The following is a 21924-nucleotide window of genomic DNA, read 5'->3' on the forward strand; positions in this document are numbered from 1 at the left end:
AGTTGAAGACCCTCAATCAACCATCAAATGATGAGCCCATATTTATCAAGTATATTTATTATTAATGTGTAATGCACTAAAAACATACAAAATGGAACCATCCCTACCTTCCAATGAGTTTACATTTTAAGTGGGGAAGACAAAAAAGTACAAAAGTTAATAAATCTGTGTGTGAGTGTGAGTGTGAGTGTGAGTGTGTGTGTGTTTTGGAGGTCTCTCTTGTATCCCAGTTTCTTTAGCTAAAATGTGGGGCTGTTATTTGCCCCTGACTACCTTAGAAAGTGCGAGAATAAATCAAAGTAAAACTACTGTGAGATATTTGGCAGAAATGGTGTAACATAAACTCATGCAAGAGATGATTTTAGAGCACTTTAAAATGAACCATTAAGAAATAAGAGGTATTCTAAATTCTGTGTCATGTATGATTTCTAGTTGGTTACATTTTTCTTTATGAGCCTACACTTTTGTGTCCTGTAATCAAAGAAAAATTAAACTAAAAGGTTTTAAAGTAACATTTTGCTTAATTCATATATTTAAATTATAAACAAATGTATATATTATTTAAATATATAATGCATGTGTATATATACATATATATAATTAATTTTTTTTAATTTAAAGAGCTTTCTAAGTAGCAAAGCCCATTACACTATTTTGATAAATTTTTAAAAAATATGAATGGCAAAGGGAACAAGGGGGCAGGAGAATCAGAGGTATTTTCTTCAAGAAAAATGTGTCAGCTTCTACTGTAAGGGCCAGAATTGAGGGGGTAAAAATAAAAGAGTTGGACTAAATTTTTAAGAGTGTAGTCGCCAGGAATTATTACTCCATTCCAAATGACTTTTTATGGTAGTTTATTTACAAAAGGAGAAAAAGTGAAAGTAAGAAAATAAGAGAGAATAGATATTTACTCAGGCTCAGTTCAAACAGGTAGGGTTTAAGAGGCCCAAGAGGTAAATTAAACAAGGGTTTTAGCCAGGGGGCCTCCTCCAAGATGAGAGGCCTCTCTGGAGGTTAGTACCTCCAGAACAAGCCAGGGAAAGGGCCTTTTTTACTCATCCACTGGTAGTCCTAAGGAAAAATAGAAGCTGTCCAAGGTCCTCAGCTAGAGATCCTCCAGGGTTAAGTTGAAGGCGCAAGACCCCTTCACAGGAAGTTCTGGGTACTTTTAAAGACCATTCCTTTCATCACTTCCTGTGCCTTCCTCCCACTTTACGTGAACCAATGATAGTCTATAAATTTTCTTAGGGGGGCAGTCAGTGATTTCTAATTCAAACCCACTTTCACACACATGAGTCACAGACCTCCTCCACTTAAGGATACGCTTCTGATGATCTAAAAACGTAAAATGATCTAATAAAATGTAAATGCTCTAAAAATCTAAAAATGGGCAGAGAAGAGCTATTCCCATCTTCACACTACCGAATTATGTGTCAGTATCTATTTGTGATATGTCATTGGTGTCAGGATTCCCTGCATTCCATCAATAACCTGGTACAACAAACCCAGAGAGGCCATTAACAACAGGTCCATCAGGGCCCACACTCAAAGCTAGCCTTTAGGCTGTTGAGTTCTGCAAACCCAGGGTCACATCACCTTGTTAGAAAGAGGCACGCTGATAGGGCTTTAAAGAGAATAATATTATCACCATTATTCCCTTGGCTTACATTTTTACAGAACTGGGCTTAGTGCCTCATCTACTAAGCAAATTAATTCCTACCCTAGAATGAAATGGGGGATTTCATTTAGAAATCCTCCTCTGATTCCTTCTCAGGATATGGGGGTGACTTTGAGATCTCAAAAGTGGCATCAGTAAAGCATTCGCTTCTTCAAATCCCACTAGGTTAAAGGGCTCCATTAATGCCATCAGGGGACATATTACAATCTCCTAAGGGTACAAGGAACTGAACATAAAAGGGAAACCCACACCAATGAAATCGTGGATCTTTTGAAAGAAGTAACCAATAAGCAGAATGACAATTTGCAACAAATGAAATGAAATAAGAAATAAAGACAATATCCCTGAAGACTGATTCATACTTCATTTAGGAAGAAATCACCTCTAATGATCCAAAAAAACACCTTAAATATAATGTTTGTTTTCTGCTAATGAATTTGAGTCATAGCAGGATGTTTTTATGGCCATTCTATCTAGCTACCGTTAAGTGTTTGATTTCCCCCCCACTGTAACTCAATATCCTATGCATCACTGAAAGAAAAAAAAATTAACACAATGTAAAAAATCCTCTGTAATCCAATTGTTGTTGCTGAAAAGAGTCGGACCGTCCTGCTGTCGGGCAGGAAGATGCAAGAATGAAACACAAAGTCAAACAACCAAAAATCAGGAAAAGATTGTTTTACGGAGGTGCCATTTTGGGTCTAGGTTGAGTAGGAAGATTATGGTAAAAGTGGATATATTGGAAAGAGGGTGGGAGAGTCTTGAATTAATGGATAATTAGGCAGTTAGATGTGCAGTGGATAGAATTGGGGCCTGGAATTAGGAAGACTTGAATTCCTATCTGGCCTCAGACACTTATTGGCTATACGATCCTGGACAAGTCACTTAACTTCCATTTATCTCAGTTCCTCAATTGTAAAAAGGAGATGATAACAGCACTCACTTTTCAGGGCTGTTGTGAGGATCAAATGAGATATCTGTAAGATATTTAGCAGAAAGCCTGGACACATACATGCACACACACATAGAAATATGTATATATAAATATATTTTAACACCAGTGAGGATGATGGTGACTAAGAGGATGGAACCCAAGTCAACGCACTTGATCCAAGTCTCTGGATCTCAGTTCCCTTCTCTATAAAAGGAGAACCTGAGGTAGGGAAAGCTGCCACACTTATTTCAGCTCTCGCATTGTATAATTCGATGAGATGAGTTAGAAGTAAATGGGAAAGCAGAAAGCATGAATGGCTCTCTGTTATTTTAGAAGAGAGAAAGAAAGTAGCTACACACATCCTGGAACAGGAGGAACATGCAAATTATCCTTCCTACACGATTTAAAAAGAAAACAATCCCAAACCAAAAAAGCCCTCCAATGGCACAAGCAGGATAATAATGCAACCTGACTCATCCATCTTAAAATCCCCAGCTAATCCTCCATTTCCCTGTATTTTCACTCGCCATTAATCACGATTAAGTCAATGCAGGGAGTATGGGTAGTTTTTCTGTTTTTTTTGGGGGGGGAGGGGTCACAGATAATACGCCCATCAGAGAAGCATCTTCCTTCTGTAACCACATAATGGAATTAATACAACCTAAACCCAGCTTTGACAATTTCTTCTGCGGGCCAAATAAGTACAAAATGAAACTGTCACCCTTCAGGCAGACCAAGAAGGAGAGCTGCGGTCCTGGAGAAAGCTGCTGAAACCAATTCAGTTAATGACCAGATACGGGGGGAGCCCCATCATTAAGGCCCCAGAAGCTGGGAGCCCTGAAGGGAATGCAGGTGCCAACGAACAGCCAAAGAGGCAAAGCCCCCGCCAGGCTCACAGCTTGAACCACAATCTGGCATGGCGTGCTTTGTGGGCAATAGCACTCGCTGTACCGCAAAGAGGGATGGATCTGAGGTCCTGGGAGGCAACCTCAGCGATGGGCAGCTAGATGGGGGAGGGGCACTGGGGGCCTCTCTCTGCCTCCTTTTCCTCTATTATAAAGCAAGGGGAATAAGAGCACCGACTTCCCAAGCTGGATGGGAGAATGAAAGAAGATGACAATATGTGTAAAAGCATTTAGCACAGTTATTATTAGTAGTAGTAGTAGTAGTTGTTCAAATCCTGGCACTAATAAGAGCTAGCAGTTATATAGGGCTGTAGGTTTACAAAGTGCTTCACAAATATTATCTCAGTTTATTCTCACAACCACTCCAGGGAGTAAGTGCTGTTATTAACCCCCTTTTAAGGATGAGGAAACTGAAGTAATCAAAGAGATTTATGCAGGCAGGATGACTCAAGTGAGGAATTGTCTTGAGGCCAAATTTGCACTCAGATCTTCCAGACTCAAAATCCAGCCTTCTATCTACTGTGTCACCTAAAAGTCTGTACATTTTCCTACATAAGTTGGGGGCAAGCCACTTGGTCTGTGCCTCAGTTTCCTCATCTGTAAAATGAATGGATTGGACAATATGAGCTATCATTTTTCTTCCATTTCTAAACTCCATGATCTGAAAGAGAGCCAATTTTTCTCATGAAGATGAATCAAACGAGACGAAAAAGTTGATAAAGAATGGAACGTTTTGTGGAGGGTTTCTAATGGGGAAATAGAATGTCTTAATGGCTGCTAAGAAAAGTCAGTGGGTATTCGGGGTAGTAAATGTGGTGATTTGATTGAGGGTCAGAGTGAAGCTGTGCGCTCCAGCTCATCCTCCACTCAGCTGTCAAATGGGGCTTCCTAAAAACACCCCCAATCCAAGCAATCCACCCCACTGGCTCTGTAGCACTGCCTGGACCAAAGAGAAAATCCTTTATTTAGCTTTCAAAGCCATTCATAAAAATAATAATAATAAATGAAGTTTTTCATAACTGGACGATTTTCTATCTTTCCGGTCTCTCCTTACTCCTCTCCATGTATTCTGTAATCCAGGGAATGGCCTCCTGGCATTCCATGCAAGGCCTTTTTTTTTTTTAACATTCCATCTCCTGAAGCCTTGACTTCTCAATGGCTATCCTCCTCACCTGGAACATTCCTTCCTCATTTCTATTCCATCGACTACCTTTGTTCCTCAAACTCAATCCTAGCACCACCTCCTGTACTTCCTTTCTTGATCCCCTTTCCCTAAGGGCTAATTATATATGTGTGTATCTGTGTGCATGCACACAAATTTATGTATATAAAATAATACACACACACACACACACACAAAATAGTACATATATTAAAAACAAAGAAGAAATATAAACTAAAGAAGAATATATACACCTATATGCATGTATTCTTTTTTATATTTGTATATATTCTTCTCCTCGAAGGCAAGGACTTTTTCTTTTTGGTCTGTATCCCCAGCACGTAGGAAAAGGCTCAGCACAGGGCTGGCACCTAATAAATGCCTGTGAATTGACAGGTTTTAAAATATCTATCTCCTTGAAAGTTTCAAGGAAAAAGAAATGTTGCCAAAACGAAACAAGAATACTATCCACAATGGACCCCGATACATGTGGAAATCTCTCTTGCTACATTAGTGGCAAAGTAAGGGCTTAATTATTTTATAGTTCTAGGATATTTCAAGCTAACCCTACTTTTCATTTTCAAAAATCTCTGAACCGAAACTGCAAAAACCGAAGAATTATTTTTAAAGTATTACTTCTCAGCAAGTTCCTAAGGAAATAGGAAAAAACCTTTACTTTCAACTTTCCCTTTCAACTCTGAAGAGCTACAGCCACATCAAAATAAAAGAATCCTGGATTAGGTCTGCATAAAGATTAAAATTAGAAACTTTAATTCGCTGTGAACTCATAGATTTCTTCCCAAAGACATCACAACAGCAACAACAACATTGTTGTCTACCTTAGATCCATGAAGATACTGCGGCTGTGCATTTGGTTGCTTATCTCTCTGAAATTCCTGAGAAAATGGTAACACGGTCCGAACAAATCTAGATGGGAAAAAAAATACATGTAATATCACTATGGAAAAACTTTTAGGTTGAGGAGCTTCAAAATTCAAAACCCCTTCCATTAATTAATCCTCATGTTCTCATTAAAGAGCAAATGCAATAACAACAACTTATAATGTGTGTGTATATATAAAATATATAGTATGTTTTCAGGTTTGCAAAATACTTTACACACAATACCTTCTTTCTCTCGGCTATCCAATTTGGGCTCAGAAAGGGATATTTAAATAAGTGGCAAAATCTAGCTAACTATATCTCTATATAAAAGGAAGATTTCATCAGGGCCTCTTAACCCCAGAACCAGTGTCATAATCTATATGCCATATCTATTTACATACCAATCAATCTCTCTCTCTTTCACAGGTAGCACAATAGATAGCATGGTGGGCATGAAATCAGGAAGACTCATTTTTGTGAGTTCAAATCTGGCCTCAGACTCACTAGCTGTGTGACCCTAAGCAAGTCACTTAACATTTACTCAGTTTCTTCACCTGTCAAATGAACTGGTGAAGGAAGTGGCAAACTACTCCAATATCTTTGCCAAGAAAACCCCAAATGGGATCATGAAGAGTTGGACATGAATGAAATAAATAAACATAAAAATAATCATTCAATCTAACATAACCCTGTTTCTAGGGTCAAAGGTCTGAGTTCAAATCCTTCTCCCTCATGCTTTCTATTTCTATGCAAGTTAGTTAACCTGGTTATTTTCAATTAATTAAATTTTTAGAGTATTTTCCCATAGTTAAGTCAGTTAACCTGCATTCCTCATTTCCTTACCTATAAAATGAGAGAATTGACTTAGTCTTTAAAATCCTTTTTAATGCTAAATCAATGATCTCTGCAAATATTCATTTGTCAAAGTCATACAAAAAGGGATTGAACACAAAGACTATATTCAACATAATTTTGTCTTTGAGGATTCACAAAATCACTTATTTTGCAAAAATATCTTAAAATCACTATTAGGAATAAAATTGCTTATTATATGAAATTATCAGTCACAAAGAGTTCTGGCTTTTAGGGTTTTGAATAACAAGCCTTACTGTAGTTCCTTTCCTTAGGTCAAGTATCCCACGAGCATTTTGTTTTCTAGGACAACTGGATTCCTGACAGGTGGGATGGTGACAGGGGGAGGTAAGGGAGGGCGCTCTGAAATCTATAGAATGAAAGTCTATGTTTGTAAATTATCTAAGAATGCCTGGATTAAACAAATCTTCAATCTTAGATTCAACTTTTCTGTTTTTTATCCCCAACTAGAAAAGCAAATATTCCAAGGATAGGAATCATCACACATTGAGTAGGAACTCAATAAATAATTATTGGTAGACAGTTTAGTAAATCACTAAAAAAACACAAAGAAGGAAACTAAATTTAAGAAACATTTATTGAGTCACTATAATCTGCTCAAGCACTGAGCAAAGTTACACTGGAGATAAAAAGATAAAAATCAAACAGTTCCTGATTTCCAGGAGCTTACACTATACCAGAGGGGGAAAAAAAAAAGTAACATATATATCTACGTATAAAAATCAAGAAAAGAATAAGGGGCAACTAGGACAGTGGATAGAGCTATAGGACTGGAGTTGGGAGGACCTGGGTTCAAGTCTGGATTCAGATACTTTTTGGTTGTGTGACCCTGGGCAAATTTCCCAATTTCCTAGCTTTTAGTGCTCTTTTATTTTGGAAATGATACTTAGTATTGATTCTAAGACAGAAGTTAATGGTGTTAAAAAAAAAGAATAGAGTAGCATATATTCCAAAAGACTCAGGAACCATAAACTTGTTAAAGGGGCTGTTTTTGTAAAACAACTTCAAATATTCTGAAGCTTACATCAGCATTTCAAGAATCTGAGGTTTCTTCAGTATAGATACTTTCTGGACCGATAGACTCCTGGGTGGTCAATCTTTGGGTATAGAGTTATATTAGTTAGTTACTGGCTTAGATAGTTAGATACTGAAAGTTAGATGCTGGCTGGTTCTCATGTGGCTTAATAAAGCTTTTTATTTTTCCAAAGACCCACTAGGGCAAGTATTCTACTCCCAAAGCACTCACTAGTCTCACCATAAAAATCAGACAAATAGAAAATAATTTGATCCTCACAACTTCTGGGAGGTAAATGCTATTATTATCTTCATTTTTATAGTTGAGGAAACTGAGGCAAAAATAGGTTAAGTGACTTCCCTAAAGGTACACAATGAGTACCTAAAGTCAGATTTGACTTCATTTCTTCCTAATGCCAGACCCCTGTGATCTATCCACTGCCCCTACAAAATGGATTCTGCCAAAGTCTGGTTTAAACTGAAAGGTTCTACCCATTGAACTAGCAAGTAAATATAAAATGTTACTTTAAATCAAAATCTCATTTATACAATTTAAAAAAAAAAAGAGTTTAAAGTCTTTACCAAAAGCTCACATTCAAAATTAAGATTTGGAATGAACTTGTAGTACTGAGGAAAACTTCAGTCATTAATCTGTTCTAATAAATTAGAATTAGCATAGAATGCCAAAGATATTTGTCACAGATATTGGAAATATCCAGCAGAAAGTATCTTGGGTAATTCCTGATAGATAATACCTCAAATTATCTAATACCTCAAATTATCTTTCTATTTTTAAGACACAGAGGATGGAGCTCAAGATGGTGGTTTAGTAGTAGCAAAAGCTGGAAGCACACCAACAATTCTTCTATATATGAAGGGAGGGATGGAGGGATGAAGAGTGGAAGGGAGGAAGGGAGGAAGGCAGGAAGAAAGCAGGAAGGCAGGAAGGCAGGAAGGCAGGAAGGCAGGAAGGCAGGAAGGCAGGAAGGCAGGAAGGCAGGAAGGCAGGAAGGAAGGAAGGAAGGAAGGAAGGAAGGAAGGAAGGAAGGAAGGAAGGAAGGAAGGAAACATATTGCATATGCTACCTTGAGTTCTTTTGACTTCTCTATACATCTAAGATTTGGAAGCTAAAGTGTGGAAGAGGAGCAAGGACCTCTTGTTGAAAAAAAGCACTTCTTAAGTGAGGTAAGTTACTCCAACTTTATAATCCTCATCTACAAAAGCAAGGATATGATACAAAAACTGGGATTCTTTTATTGTGTGTCACAGACCCCACTGGCAGTCTGGTAAAGTCTGTGGACCACTTCTCAGAATAATGGGTTTTTGTTGTTGTTGTTGTTGTTGTTTTTAAAGAAATTGAATGAAGTGCCAAATTTCAGCTAGATGCCGGTGGAAATAATGATGTAATTTCTTTCCTGAGTTCATACCAGGTGAAATCTATCCATGGAACCTAGGTTAAGAACCTCTGAAGTAAATGATTTCTGGCTCAAAATAATTGCATGAGTCAATGGTTTTAACTCAACAAAATTCCAGTGACTTAGAGAATGGCTATTCACCTTTAAACAATTTCAATTACGTGCAATTCTGAAAGGCTAGTTACGATGCATGCCTACTACCTGTATGCCTCAATTGGAAACTAAAAATAGACAAGATGGAGGAATTAGTCTCTCAGAGTGGTTGGTTAATGGGATTGAAAACACTCATGGAAAAGTCCATTTGTTTCGGAGATTATAATTATGTCCAAATTTCTAAAATAGCATTGCTCCCATTCCATCTATTCCCATTTTCAACATTTTCAACTTTTACACTGTATCCCAAAGACAACTTTACATTCACTTGAATCCTAGCCATTATCAATGGTCTATCATTAGTATTACAGCCCTATCTACTATTTCTGCCCCACCCCCACCCCCATATACTATCAATCTCCTATGCTGCCTCTCTAAAATGCCACTGTCCTTACCTCCCTGACATGGGAAAGCACCATCAAATAAAATGACCCTTTTAAAACTCATTACTATAACACATATCAAATCTGGCCAGATTAGTGACCAGTACCTGCACTCCATTAACAATTTTCCATTTAGTTTCAGCATTAAGTGAATTTTAAATGGGATTCTAAAATACGACATCTGTCTACATCAAGAAGCGAAAGGAGAGGGGGCAGCTGGGTAGCTCAGTGAATTGAGAACCAGGCCTAGAGACAGGAGGTCCTAGGTTCAAATCTGGCCTCAGACACTTCCCAGCTGGGTGACCCTGGGCAAGTCACTTAACCCCCATTTCCTAGCCCTAACCACTCTTCTGCCTTAGAACCAATACACAGTATTAACTCCAAGATAGAAGGTAAGGGTTTAAAAAAAAAAAAAGGAAAGGAGGTTAGAGGAATAATGATGATGATAAGAATGATAACTAACATTTTATATAGCTATGGCACTATGTGCAAGGTACTGTGCTAAGTCCTTTATAAATATCATCTCATATGATCTTCAGAACAATCCTGCAAGTCGCTCTTATATCCATTTTACAGATGAGGAAATTGAGGCAAGCCAAGATTAAGAAAATTGTCAAGGATCACACAACTATTAAGTGTATGAAGTTAGAGGGATGGAGGGATGGAGGGATGGAGGGATGGAGGGATGGAGGGATGGAGGGATGGAGGGATAGATAGATAGATAGATAGATAGATAGATAGATAGATAGATAGATAGATAGATAGATAGATAGATAGATAGATAGATAGATAGATGGGTGGATGGGTGGATGGGTGGATGGGTGGATGGGTGGATGGGTGGATGGGTGGATGGGTGGATGGGTGGATGGGTGGATGGGTGGATGGGTGGATGGATGGATGGATGGATGGATGGATGGATGGATGGATGGATGGATGGATGGATGGATGGATGGATAGATAGATAGATGGATAGATAGATAGATGGATAGATGGATAGATGGATAGATGGATAGATGGATAGATGGATAGATGGATAGATGGAAGAATGGAGGGAGGGAGGGAGGGAGGGATAACCTTACAAATACATATACATGTTTTCCCTAAAAGACTACAAATTTCGTGAGGGCAGGGGCTATTTTATTTTTTATCTCTCTATCCAGTGATATAGTAGGCACTAGATAAATGTTTGCAGATTGATCTAATCCACCTGATGAAGAAGATTTGAGCACAAATCTGGCCTAAGACACATACTATCTGTGTGACCCTGAGCAAGTCACTTACACCTCTGTTTGTCTCAAGGCACCAGATCACAGAATAAGAGATCTAGAGCTGGAAAAAAACTGCAGAGGCCATCTGATTTAGCCTCTTTGTTTTATGCATATAGAAATGGAGGCCCAGAGAGGCTCAATTATTTGTCCAAAGGTTGCATACTGAGCCCAGCTCTTTTCACCCCAAATTCACTTCCCTCCTGTACCCATTTTGAGCCTTCATGTAAAATGGGAGAAATACCATCCCATAGTACTTTTCTAGGACTGCTGGGACATCAAATGCAATCATCTATACGTTGGCAATGCAAGTGACAGGGACATCTTGCTCTGTGCTTCATCTCCTTATTAGTGCAATGAAATGAGAATGAAGTCCAAGAAACATACAAAGAAAAGGGCGTTGTTGAAGGCAAGCCAACGGCAACGCTATGTTTAAATTCCTGCACTGTGTCAGAAGGAATTCAGGCCGTGTTTGTTCTCTGATGTACTAGATATTTTAGGATCAAACTGCTTCTTGGCTCAATTCCACTGGGTATTACATGTGTCCTTGATCACAACCTGTTTCCATGTGGTTGATATTTGCACTAGGATGATCATTTAGTCTCCATCCTCAATCGAGAAGTTGTATTTTAACATAAAGCAAAACCCTTAAGATTCAGAAAGCTACTAGGAGTGGCTTCATGGAACTCAAGCATCAATTCTAGGCTCTTTGAAATGTAACTAAGACTATAACAAGACCCACAATTAATTTTCTTGAATTCTGCCTTCTAGGGCTCAGCATTTTGAAAAAAAATGAAATAAGTTTATATCTGGCCTCAGATGCTTAACCAGCTATAGGACCCTGGGAAAGTAATTTAATCTCTATTTGCTTCAATTTTTTTCATCTGTAAAATAGGGATAATAATAGCACCTGCATCCTAGGATGCAATGAGATACTATGCGTAAAGTGTTTTGCAAATCTTAAAGTGTGATATAAATGGTGGTTATTATTATAGGAAAAAGTGAAATTGCACTAAACTATTCTATATAAAATTTGTTCTCTAAGACACATGGGTCTTCAGAAGCATACAAGATTATTCCTTTTTTTTCCCCTGCAGAGCTCTTTAACATGCATCTCTAATTGTCAAACATTGTTCCTTCTGACAGATATTGCGGGTTATTTTTAGGAGGCCACATTTGGTACAAAATTTTACCCTCCTTCTCAAGAGAGAATAATCTTATCGAATCATCTTAACTTCTCTGAATTCAAATGCTAGGGATAGTTTAGCACTTTCCTAACTCAGCTGCAAAAATGACAGTTGTCAAGTGTCTGAAACACGCAGACATCTGAAGAAGGGTGGTTTGAGAAAGAGCCCACACGTATGGCAAATCAAGTGGGGAAGAAAAATCCTTTTTTAACTCTAGGGGTGAATTGACAACTGGATGCAAAAACCTGTCAGAGCTAGAACAGGAAGAAGGCCATGGGAGTCCCATAACTCCACTCTCAAGTCCTTGAGCTTGATGACCATCATCAAACAAAAGGGTTTGACCCCTAAATCTAATACTTTGGTGATTTTCTGAACTGAAACATTTAATATACCAAGAATACAGTAAACAAACTATGCCATGGAGACATCAAGGTGATACAGAGAGCAATTTGGATACCAAATTCTATTACAGAAGCTAAATGTATGACCCTGGGTGAATTTCTTAACCTCAGTGCCTCAGTTTCCTCATCTGTAAAATGAAGATAATAGTAGTACCTACCTTGCAGGGCTGCTGGGAGGATCAAAATAAGGTTAAAAAAAAATCTCTTTACATGCTTTGAAAGGCTATATCATGGGAATTCTATATAAGGGGAATATATTTTGCATGATAATACATGTACAACCCAGATCAAATTGCTTGTCATCTCTGGGAAGGAAGAGCAAGACAAATTGGATCTTATAACTTCAGAAAATATATGTGGAAAACTGTTATTCCATGTAATTGGGAAAATAAAATAGCTTTCTAAAAACAGAAAGGCTATATAAAGTCTAGCAATTATTCTTATTATAGAAGACAACCCAAAATAATAGTTTCTGTGACCATTTGGGAAGGAAAAATATAGCCTTTTCCAAACTAGAAGAAAACCACCATGAGTTTAGAAACTCATTAGAGTTTAGAAACTCATGTGGTTTTCTTCTAGTTTGGAAATTGACTAATAAAATTGACTAATAACCAGAAAAAGCGGATACATTCTTTTAGTGCAATGACCTAAAAATAATGAGATACATTTCAAAATCAAAGATCTCTTTGACTATGTGACACTCTATTAGGGAATTCATAGCTGCTTCTGACCTCATGATCTTCAAGTATCAAATAGATAATATAGTTGATATATGAAAGCTTCAAGGTGCTATGTAAATGTCACTCAATTATTATTTGTTTGGCTTAACATAATAATGTGGAAAAAAGAAGAGGGGAGAGGTGGGAGAGAGGAAGAAGGGTGGCAAAAAAGGAGAGAATTTGAAACTCAAAATTAAAAAAAATATTTTTTTAAGAATGTTGAATGTTTTTTACATGTGAGTGGGGGAAAATATTTTTAAATCTATATTTATTTTAAAATAATATTTATCTATAAATATATAAGACAGAGACAGAGAGAGAAAGAGAAGGAAGGGGGAGAGAAAGAGAAAACAGTGAAAGGAAAGCCAAACATTTACACAAACAATTTAGATATTTATATTATTTTAGGCAGAAGCATTTATTATAACCAAACAACTCTTCAAAAATATTTTCCAAGGAACTTGAGTTTTTTGAGAAGTTAATAGTCAAGGATAAAGAAAAGGAAGCTTCGGCAAAAAGCAAAAGAAACGATGACTATCTGGCAAAGTAATAGTTATGTCTTATTCTTCTACTGGACTTTTAAGATCCATGAGAGTACGGTTTGAGTGTTATTGGAACTTTATCCATAGACTACCTCTACCAGTGCTTAGACATAGTACTTTCCATAGAGCAGGGATTTATTTAATAAATGTTTCTTCAAAAATTGAATAAATATTGTTGAAGGAATTCTGGCATTAGGCCAGGCATCTGATACAAAGGTGAGCTGTCTTCCCAATAGGAATGTGGGCTCTTTGAGAGCAGAGATTGTGTGACTTTCCTGTCTTGGGGCACTCTGCACACAGTAAGCACTTAATAAAAGCTTTATTTATTCATTTCCTCATTCTTTGGTGGGAGGGGGCGGCCCTTCCAACTCTGAGGTCTTATAATAATAGAGATTTTCAGAATTCAGGTCTGTGATCATCTTTTTAGGCCAACAGATGACAGAAAGCAATACAGTTCTTCTTCTATCTTAGAATCCATACTAAATATTGGTTCCAAGGCAGAAGAGTTGTAAGGGCTAGGCATCTAGGGTTGAGTGACTTGTCCAGGGTCACACAGCTAAGAAGTATATAAGGCCAGATTTGAACCTCCTGTCTCCAGGTCTGACTGTCTATCCAGGGAGCCACCTCGCTGCCCCACCTGATATTTATTATTAAAGGCAGAACTATCTGTAAAGCAGAATTTACAAAGTCAGGGACTGAACTATTTTTCCCTAGAAAATAAAACAGTGACATCTAGAGGTAGCTTAAAAAAAGAACGATGGCAATGATGGTACTATAAATCGAGTCTCCTGTATTTGTAACCCCTGGCTAGGCAACAAATGAACTCAAGTGTTTGGACAAGTCCATCGATGAATCAATCAACAAGCATTTTATTAATCCCCTAGGTGCCAATCAATGTACTAGGGGCTGGGGATACAAATGCCAAAGCATGAAATAATACCTACTCAAAGAGCTAACGCTGAAGACCTCCCAGATCCATTTTGATAATAGCTGTAAAAGGGGAAATAGAAAAACCCCAAAATTTAACTGTGGAACTACCCTAAAAGCAAGAAGGGGAGTACAGATATTAATTTTTCTCCCTAAGCATCTCCAACTCTAATCCCCATCCCCAGAAATAGTTTAAAAAGCTATCCATGGGACAGCTAAGCAAGCTAGGGAAAGGGATAGAGCACCAGGCCTGGACCCTCAAAGTCCTGAGTTCAAAGCTGACTTCACACATCCTAGCTGTGCCATGCTGGGCGAGTCCCTAAACCCCCATGGCTCAGCCCATAGTGCTCTTCTATCTTAGAACTGAAAGAAGGTATCGGAAGGTAAAGGGGTTGTTTTTTTTTAAGCCATTGCCATTCACCTTAGAACTGTTGGCACTAGACTGTCAAAAAAGCCAATGGGTACTTCTAACCAAGCAATAGGCAAACCCCAAGCCCAAAGGTGCAATTTAAATGCCAACATAAAGGCAGAGCACGACTTTGAGTTCAAATTCCACTTCAAAGGGATTCTGAGGGTTTCAGGGGAAGGGCAGGAAAAACAAAAAGAAATGAGAATTATCTGGAGAGGATTAAAGGTGGAAGAAAGTCCTGGAGGATAGAGCAGAAGGGTAGGGCCACTCTTTGAGAGCTCTGATTTTTGAGCTAATTTCTGTGCATGACTGAACAGAGAAGACAGTATGGCGGAGGGGTGAGAGCACTGGGTGGTTGGAGGGTCCAAAGACCTAGGTTGAAACCCTGCTTAGGCCGCTTCTTTGGGGGAGCCATTTAATGTCCTCAGGCCTCAAGTTTACTCAACTGTAACAGGAGGAGGCTGAATTAAACAGTCTGTGAAGCCGCTTCCAGCTTTGCAACTACAAAGCCATCAACAAGTGGCTTCTCCTAGCTGGGTTCCATGTTGAAATCTGATACGCTGCCCGAACAGGACAAATGAAGAAGACGATGCTAACCTGTTGGTAGACCCATTGTAGCAGTAGTTTGGAAGAAAGTCGTAGTTGAGTTCCCAAAAGACATGAAGAGTGATTCTTCCATAGGGTGCAGATACATTATGATTGGCCTCTCGGAACATCGCATCAAAGCTGTCCAACGTCATGTACTTGCTCAGGAGTTTGTGGGTCATTCGGTTGATTTCCACAAGACCGTCCAGCTCCTGAGCACAGAGAGAGAAGAGGAATGAGTCGAAATAACAGAGAAGGCGAGAAATGACTTCCATGGGTATCACATTTCTTGTCTTCTCAATGGGTGGGGAAGGGGACGGAGGGAGGAACAGAATTTGGACCTGAAAACAAACACACACTTTAAAATAGAACCTGGATCGACACAAAACCTTCTGATGGGACTTCCTCAAATCTCTCCCCATTCCGATCTATCATTCACACAACTGCCAAAATGATTCCCCTCACGTTATCTTAGAGCAAGGCACCCCCGCAACCCCAGTAAAAAACAGATAAAAATTAGATAAAATCGAGTCACTTTTTTTTTTTAAACCCTTACCTTCCATCTTGGAGTCAATACTGTGTATTGGCTCCAAGGCAGAAGAGTGGTAAGGGCTAGGCAATGGGGGTCAAGTGACTTGCCCAGGGTCACACAGCAATTGAGTCCCTTTTTATCACTTCCCACTTTTAAATGTAAATTCTTCTCTTAAGCACCCAAAGATCTTTCCATGGAGTCCCTTCTTTTCTTCCAACCTTTAAACACATTACTCCCCCCTCAACATATGCTGTGATCCAGCCATATACACCACTTACTGTTCCTCACACGGACAATATAAATAAAATAAGTGCAGATATTAAGGAGAGGCTTCAAATGCCCACCGCTATTATGCACATCCCTTCTATCTGCATGTAAAAACCAAACTTCTCGTAGGGAGAAGGATCTCAGAACGTTGATCAACAGAGTAAACAGCAGTGACTTAAAAAGAAGATGGCAAAATAGGCTTTTCACTTCTTGGCAGAGAGATAAGACCAGAAAACGGAGAATAAGAGATGCCCTCTCAACCCCAGGGAAGATGTTGATTCTTTTGGCTAGACTACAGACCTCCGTGACAAGGGACAGCGTGTTTATTTATTGGTGAGGCTGAGGGTGGAGAAAAATGGACGGCCAAAGTTAGTGCACTGTGATAGATAGGCCCCAAAAGGAATAGCAATAAAATAGGTTTTAAATGTACAGAAGACCACCAAAAAATCCAGGGAACGACACAAAAGAGAAGTTGTATGAGTAACTTTCTAAATTTCTCATATGTGTATGTATGTGTGTATGTATGTATGTACGTGTATGTGTATATTATGTGTATGTACATATGTTTAAGTAATAAAAGACCACTATCATTTATGTAATATAATAAATAAATGGCCAATATATTATCTATGTATATGTTATATGTGTATAGATTTATAAGTAATAAAAGGCCACTATAATTTGTGTAAACAATAAATAAAAGGCCAGTACGTTATATATGTATTATATATATGTGTATAATAGAAGACCACTGTCATATATGTATATGTGTATAAATAATAAAACACTGCTATAATTTATGCATATTACATATATGTAAATAAGCAATAAAAGGCCACTGTAATTTATGTATATGTGTGTGTTATATATATATATGCACATAAGTAATAAAAGGCCACTATAACATATGTATATATTATATATGCATATGCATATAAACAATAAAAGTGACTATGTTATATATGTATAATAAAAGGCCACTATAATTTATGTAAATAATAAATAAAAGGCCTACATTATATATGTATTATATGTATGTGTATAGTAAAAGACCACTAAGATATATGTATATTTGTATAAATAATAAAACACTGCTATAATTTATGCATATTACATATATGTAAATAAGCAATAAAAGGCCACTGTAATTTATGTATATGTGTGTTATATATATATATATGCACATAAGTAATAAAAGGCCACTATAACATATGTATATATTATATATGCATATGCATATAAACAATAAAAGTGACTATGTTATATATGTATAATAAAAGGCCACTATAATTTATGTAAATAATAAATAAAAGGCCTACATTATATATGTATAAAAGACCACTAAGATATATGTATATTTGTATAAATAATAAAACACTGCTATAATTTATGCATATTACATATATGTAAATAAGCAATAAAAGGCCACTGTAATTTATGTATATTATATGTGTGTGTTATATATGCATATAAACAATAAGTGACTATATTATATATGTATAATAAAAGGCCACTATAATTTATGTAAATAATAAATAAGAGGGCTACATTATATATGTATTATATGTATGTGTATAGTAAAAGACAGCTAAGATATATGTATATTTGTATAAATAATAAAACACTGCTATAATTTATGCATATTACACATATGTAAATAAGTAATAAAAGGCCACGGTGATTTGTGTATATTATATGTATGTACGATATATGTATATGCAATATAAGTAATAAAAGGCCACTGTAACATATGTGTATTTATGCATTATACATGTATAGGCATATAATAAAAAGTGGCTATATTATATATGAATAAAAGTCTACTATAATTTATGTAATATAATAAATAAAAGGCCAATATGTCATATATGTACATGTATATAATAAAGGGCCACTATAACCTACACATATAGTAGATATGTATATAATACGCACACACGTATAAATGCATAGACGGTGTACATACACGTCTTTTAAACAAATGCCACATGAGAGAAGCTCAGTTACTTACACAAGCCTTTCTCTTCTTCTTTTGCGTACAAATGTACCCGGCACACAGTAGGCACTGAATCAATATTAGCAGACTATCGATAATTGCTAAATTTGCCATAAACAAAGAGAACGCTTACGCCGAGACCCAGGTCTGAACGCTCTGAGTGCAAGTGACCAGGAGGTACGAGTTCCGGTACTCACCACTATGGAGGTCAGGTCCTCACTTTCGAATCTCCCAATCGCCAGCTCCATGGACTTATACACAGCGGCCGAAATGCGTTGAGTAATCAGACGATTGAGGTCTATGGACCTACCAAGGAGCTGGAAGAAAAGGGACCAATAAAAAGGGTTCCTCAACAGCCTTCAACAAGCCAGTTTAATAAAGAGTTGAAATCTGGTTATTCTACACTTGTAGACAATGTTAAAGGTTCCTGGAGATTCGGAACGGGAACATTGTTTTCATGCGTTCTGTCCTCATCTGCACCTCTGTAAGAAAGGCTTTCCTCCGAGAGCGCCTGCTGGGGTCTCCCAGGCAGGGTGGATCTGAAATAATATCTGTAAAGAACATTGGGAGCCTGAAAGGGCTCAGTGAACGCTAGCTATTATCAGAGAACTTTGCTAGGTAATACACTTCCTAGTCAAAACCGCAAATGCCCCCAAACAAGGAATCAAAATGGTCTAAGATTGCTGGACACCCACACCCCCTTCAATTTAGTTTTTGTTCTAATGAGTAACCTTAAGGTCCATGTTCACATGACAATAAGCAAGTGACACACAGCGCAGCCCAAATAGCTCATTTAAAATTTAGTTTGTTTTTTTGTTTTATTTTGATTTTTTGTTGTGTTTTTCTTTCCCCCCCTCCAAAGATCAGTTCCTTAAAATAGACATTCCTGAATATATCTTGTGTGATAACACATGTACAACCCAGGACAAAATGCTTGTCAACTCGTGTGGAGGGGGCAGGAGGGAAGAAGGAAGAGTGACAACATGAATCATATAACTTTGGAAAACTTATGTGTAAATTTGTTATTAAACAATAAAATTGGGAGTGGGGGTGGGGGAGTTGGGTGATTCAGTGGATTGAGAACCAGGACTAAAGACAGGAGGTCCTGGATTCAAATCTGACCTCAGATACTTCCTAGCTGGGTGACCCTGGGTAAGTCCATTACCTAGCTCTTACCACTCTTCTGTTTTGGAACCAATACACAGTAGTGATTCTAAGACAGAAGGCAAGGGTTAAAAAAAGTTTTTTTAAATAATAAAATAAAGATAAAACAAATGAAGCAGCAGCAGAAGGAGGAGGAGGAAAGGTAAGGGAGTAAGGGGGAGGAGAAGAAAGAGAAGGAGGAAGGAAAAAGGAAGAAGAGGAAGAAGCAGCAGCAGGAACGGAAGAAGAAGCAGAAGCAGAACAACAACATGTCAATCTCAACCAGAAATAGACAAAGATCCTTCTCCAAGTGTGTCAGTTAATAAAAGCAATGAAAAGTCTGTAAACCTTAAAATTTCTTAGACTTATGAATGTTGGAAATCTCCCCATCAAAACAAAACCAAAAAAAAGGGCATTCCTGGGAATAAAGAAATGATGTCCGAGAAGTCATTTAATAACCCCTGCCTAGCCCTTACCTCTTCTTCTGCCTTTGAACCAATACAGTTTTGTTTCTAAGACAAAATCCAGGATTCAAACCAGTTCTCTGACCTCCAAGTCCAGCACTCATCCCATTACACTACATTGCCTCTTTTTAATAGTTTTCCCTGATTTTCCCAAAGGACTATTCGTGGTTGTTTTTTTGATGGGAGCCGGAGCACAAATAAGTGATAGCGAAATTCATCAAATGTTTGTGTGTGTTGAGGGTGGAGGCAGGTTTGAAATAAAAATGTTGGCCTCATAGACTTTGGCCACAGGGGTTAAAACATCAAGAGTCAGCATATTAACAATGACTTCTCCCAGGGAAATCCCCCAGCAAGGGCTCTCTTCTCCTCACAATCCCTCATGCATGAGGGACTTTCAACCACTTCCTCTGTGTGTTTCATGGAAAAGGGAACCAACAACTCACTTCTCATGGGAACCTGACAAAGTCCGGGGCAAGCAATCCCTGACCATCAGGCACAGATGCAAACCAGCACCTGGGGAGGATGACTGTCTCCCTGCTTAACACTCATATTGTCTTCTGACCCCTCCCTGGTCCCTTTATTACTGGTCAGAGGACAGACAGGAATGTGGATTCATTTCACTGCAAGCTCCCCATTGGATGTCATGTTTTTTTGCAACTCAAGCACTATCCATGCAGGTAGAGACCACCACAGAAATCCCTGTCAATATCCGTTCTTACATCTATTTCCAGTGACTAAAAACCAACGAACACTTTCCTACTATAACCAAAGAAAAAAGCTCCCTTACTTGCACATGTCTCTGCTTTAGTAGTGTCTCATAGCGGTTAGACGGTGGCAAGTGAATCGTGGCTCCTTGATTCTTGCATTCCGACCGTAACCTCTTATCAAGAAGCAAACTAGGATGGAAAGGAAGAGGGCAGAAAGTTTGTTACCCTACGAACAACAAATTCTAAAGAAAAAGGTGGAATGTTATTTTGTTCCAATACCATAAACCTAATTAACACTTACCTTCCTGCCATAACTTTGTAATATGCAAATATTTGATCTGCTAATTTGTAGACAAATTGGTCAAAACACAAATTCACCTAAAAAAAAAAAAGACATGTACCAAAATTTTAATAGATTCCCTAGGTATGGGAAACTGCCCAGAACATTGGCTTTTTGTGAGATGTTAATTTAGTTAGAAAAAAATTTCTTCTTTCTTTCGTCCTACTTAATTATAAAGGATAGTTCTCAAAGAGGGTGTGAGGAGTAATATCATGGGAAATACAGATGGCGTACAAACAAAGGTTCTCAATAAATTTCTAATTTTTAAATAATGCTAGGATGATCATTCTAACAGAAGATCTGCCTGCTCTTATGATCTGTTGTAGAGCTCTGAAAAATTATTTCTACTGCCTGACAAGATTCCCTATTTTTTTTTTTTGTGAGGCTGATGAAGAAATGATTGGAGAAAGACTCTTTTAAAGTCATTCAACAACCAAATATAAGAAATAGCAAATTATAATTGTACTGACAATTAGTAAGAGCAGTACTCGGTCACTATAGTCTTGCCCTATTCTTGCTGCCTAGTTCATTGAATTCATTATAATTTTTATCTATTTTGCATTTATTTATTTATTATTATTTTAAGCCCTTAACTTTTGTCTTAGAATCAATACCAGTGTATTGGCTCCAAGGCAGAAGAGTGGTAAGGGTTAGGTAATGGGGGTTAAGTGACTTGTCCAGGGTCACCAAGCTAGGAAGTGTCTGAGGTCACATTTGAACCCTGGACCTCCTGTCTCTAGGCCTGACACTCAATCTACTGAGTCACCCAGCTGCCCTTCTTAATCTAGTTCAAAATAAGAAGGAAAAAAAAATCTCTTTCAAATATGGAACACCCCAGTGTCTTCACATCTCAATATATAGAGATCATAATGCACTAACTTCCAAGGCCTAGAAATGTGAGCTATTATAATACATATGTTCAGTAATTTTTCATTTTTTGTGGTACTGTCGTCTTTTCTAGAGATGGGAGGTCTTGGGTTCAAATCTGGACTCAAGTCACTTAGTTCCCATTGCCTAGCCCTTACCACTCTTCTGCAA

At 37.8% G+C, this 21924-nt stretch overlaps 1 protein-coding gene across 2 annotated transcripts in view; it reads right to left on the minus strand.

The window, feature by feature from the left end:
* Positions 1-21924, minus strand: part of CYFIP1 (cytoplasmic FMR1 interacting protein 1) — a 148373-nt gene that overhangs the window by 33180 nt on the left and 93269 nt on the right. For both annotated transcript variants that reach the window (XM_001366092.5, XM_003341824.4), the window contains exons 19-23: positions 20848-20924; positions 20627-20735; positions 18430-18549; positions 15450-15649; positions 5519-5606 (exon numbers count right to left, since the gene is read on the minus strand). In XM_001366092.5, coding sequence (XP_001366129.1) covers positions 5519-5606; positions 15450-15649; positions 18430-18549; positions 20627-20735; positions 20848-20924 — 594 coding nt within the window. The remainder of the gene's footprint in view (positions 1-5518; positions 5607-15449; positions 15650-18429; positions 18550-20626; positions 20736-20847; positions 20925-21924) is intronic.

This window comes from Monodelphis domestica, chromosome 8, assembly GCF_027887165.1.
Source record: "Monodelphis domestica isolate mMonDom1 chromosome 8, mMonDom1.pri, whole genome shotgun sequence".
NCBI lineage: Eukaryota > Metazoa > Chordata > Mammalia > Didelphimorphia > Didelphidae > Monodelphis > Monodelphis domestica.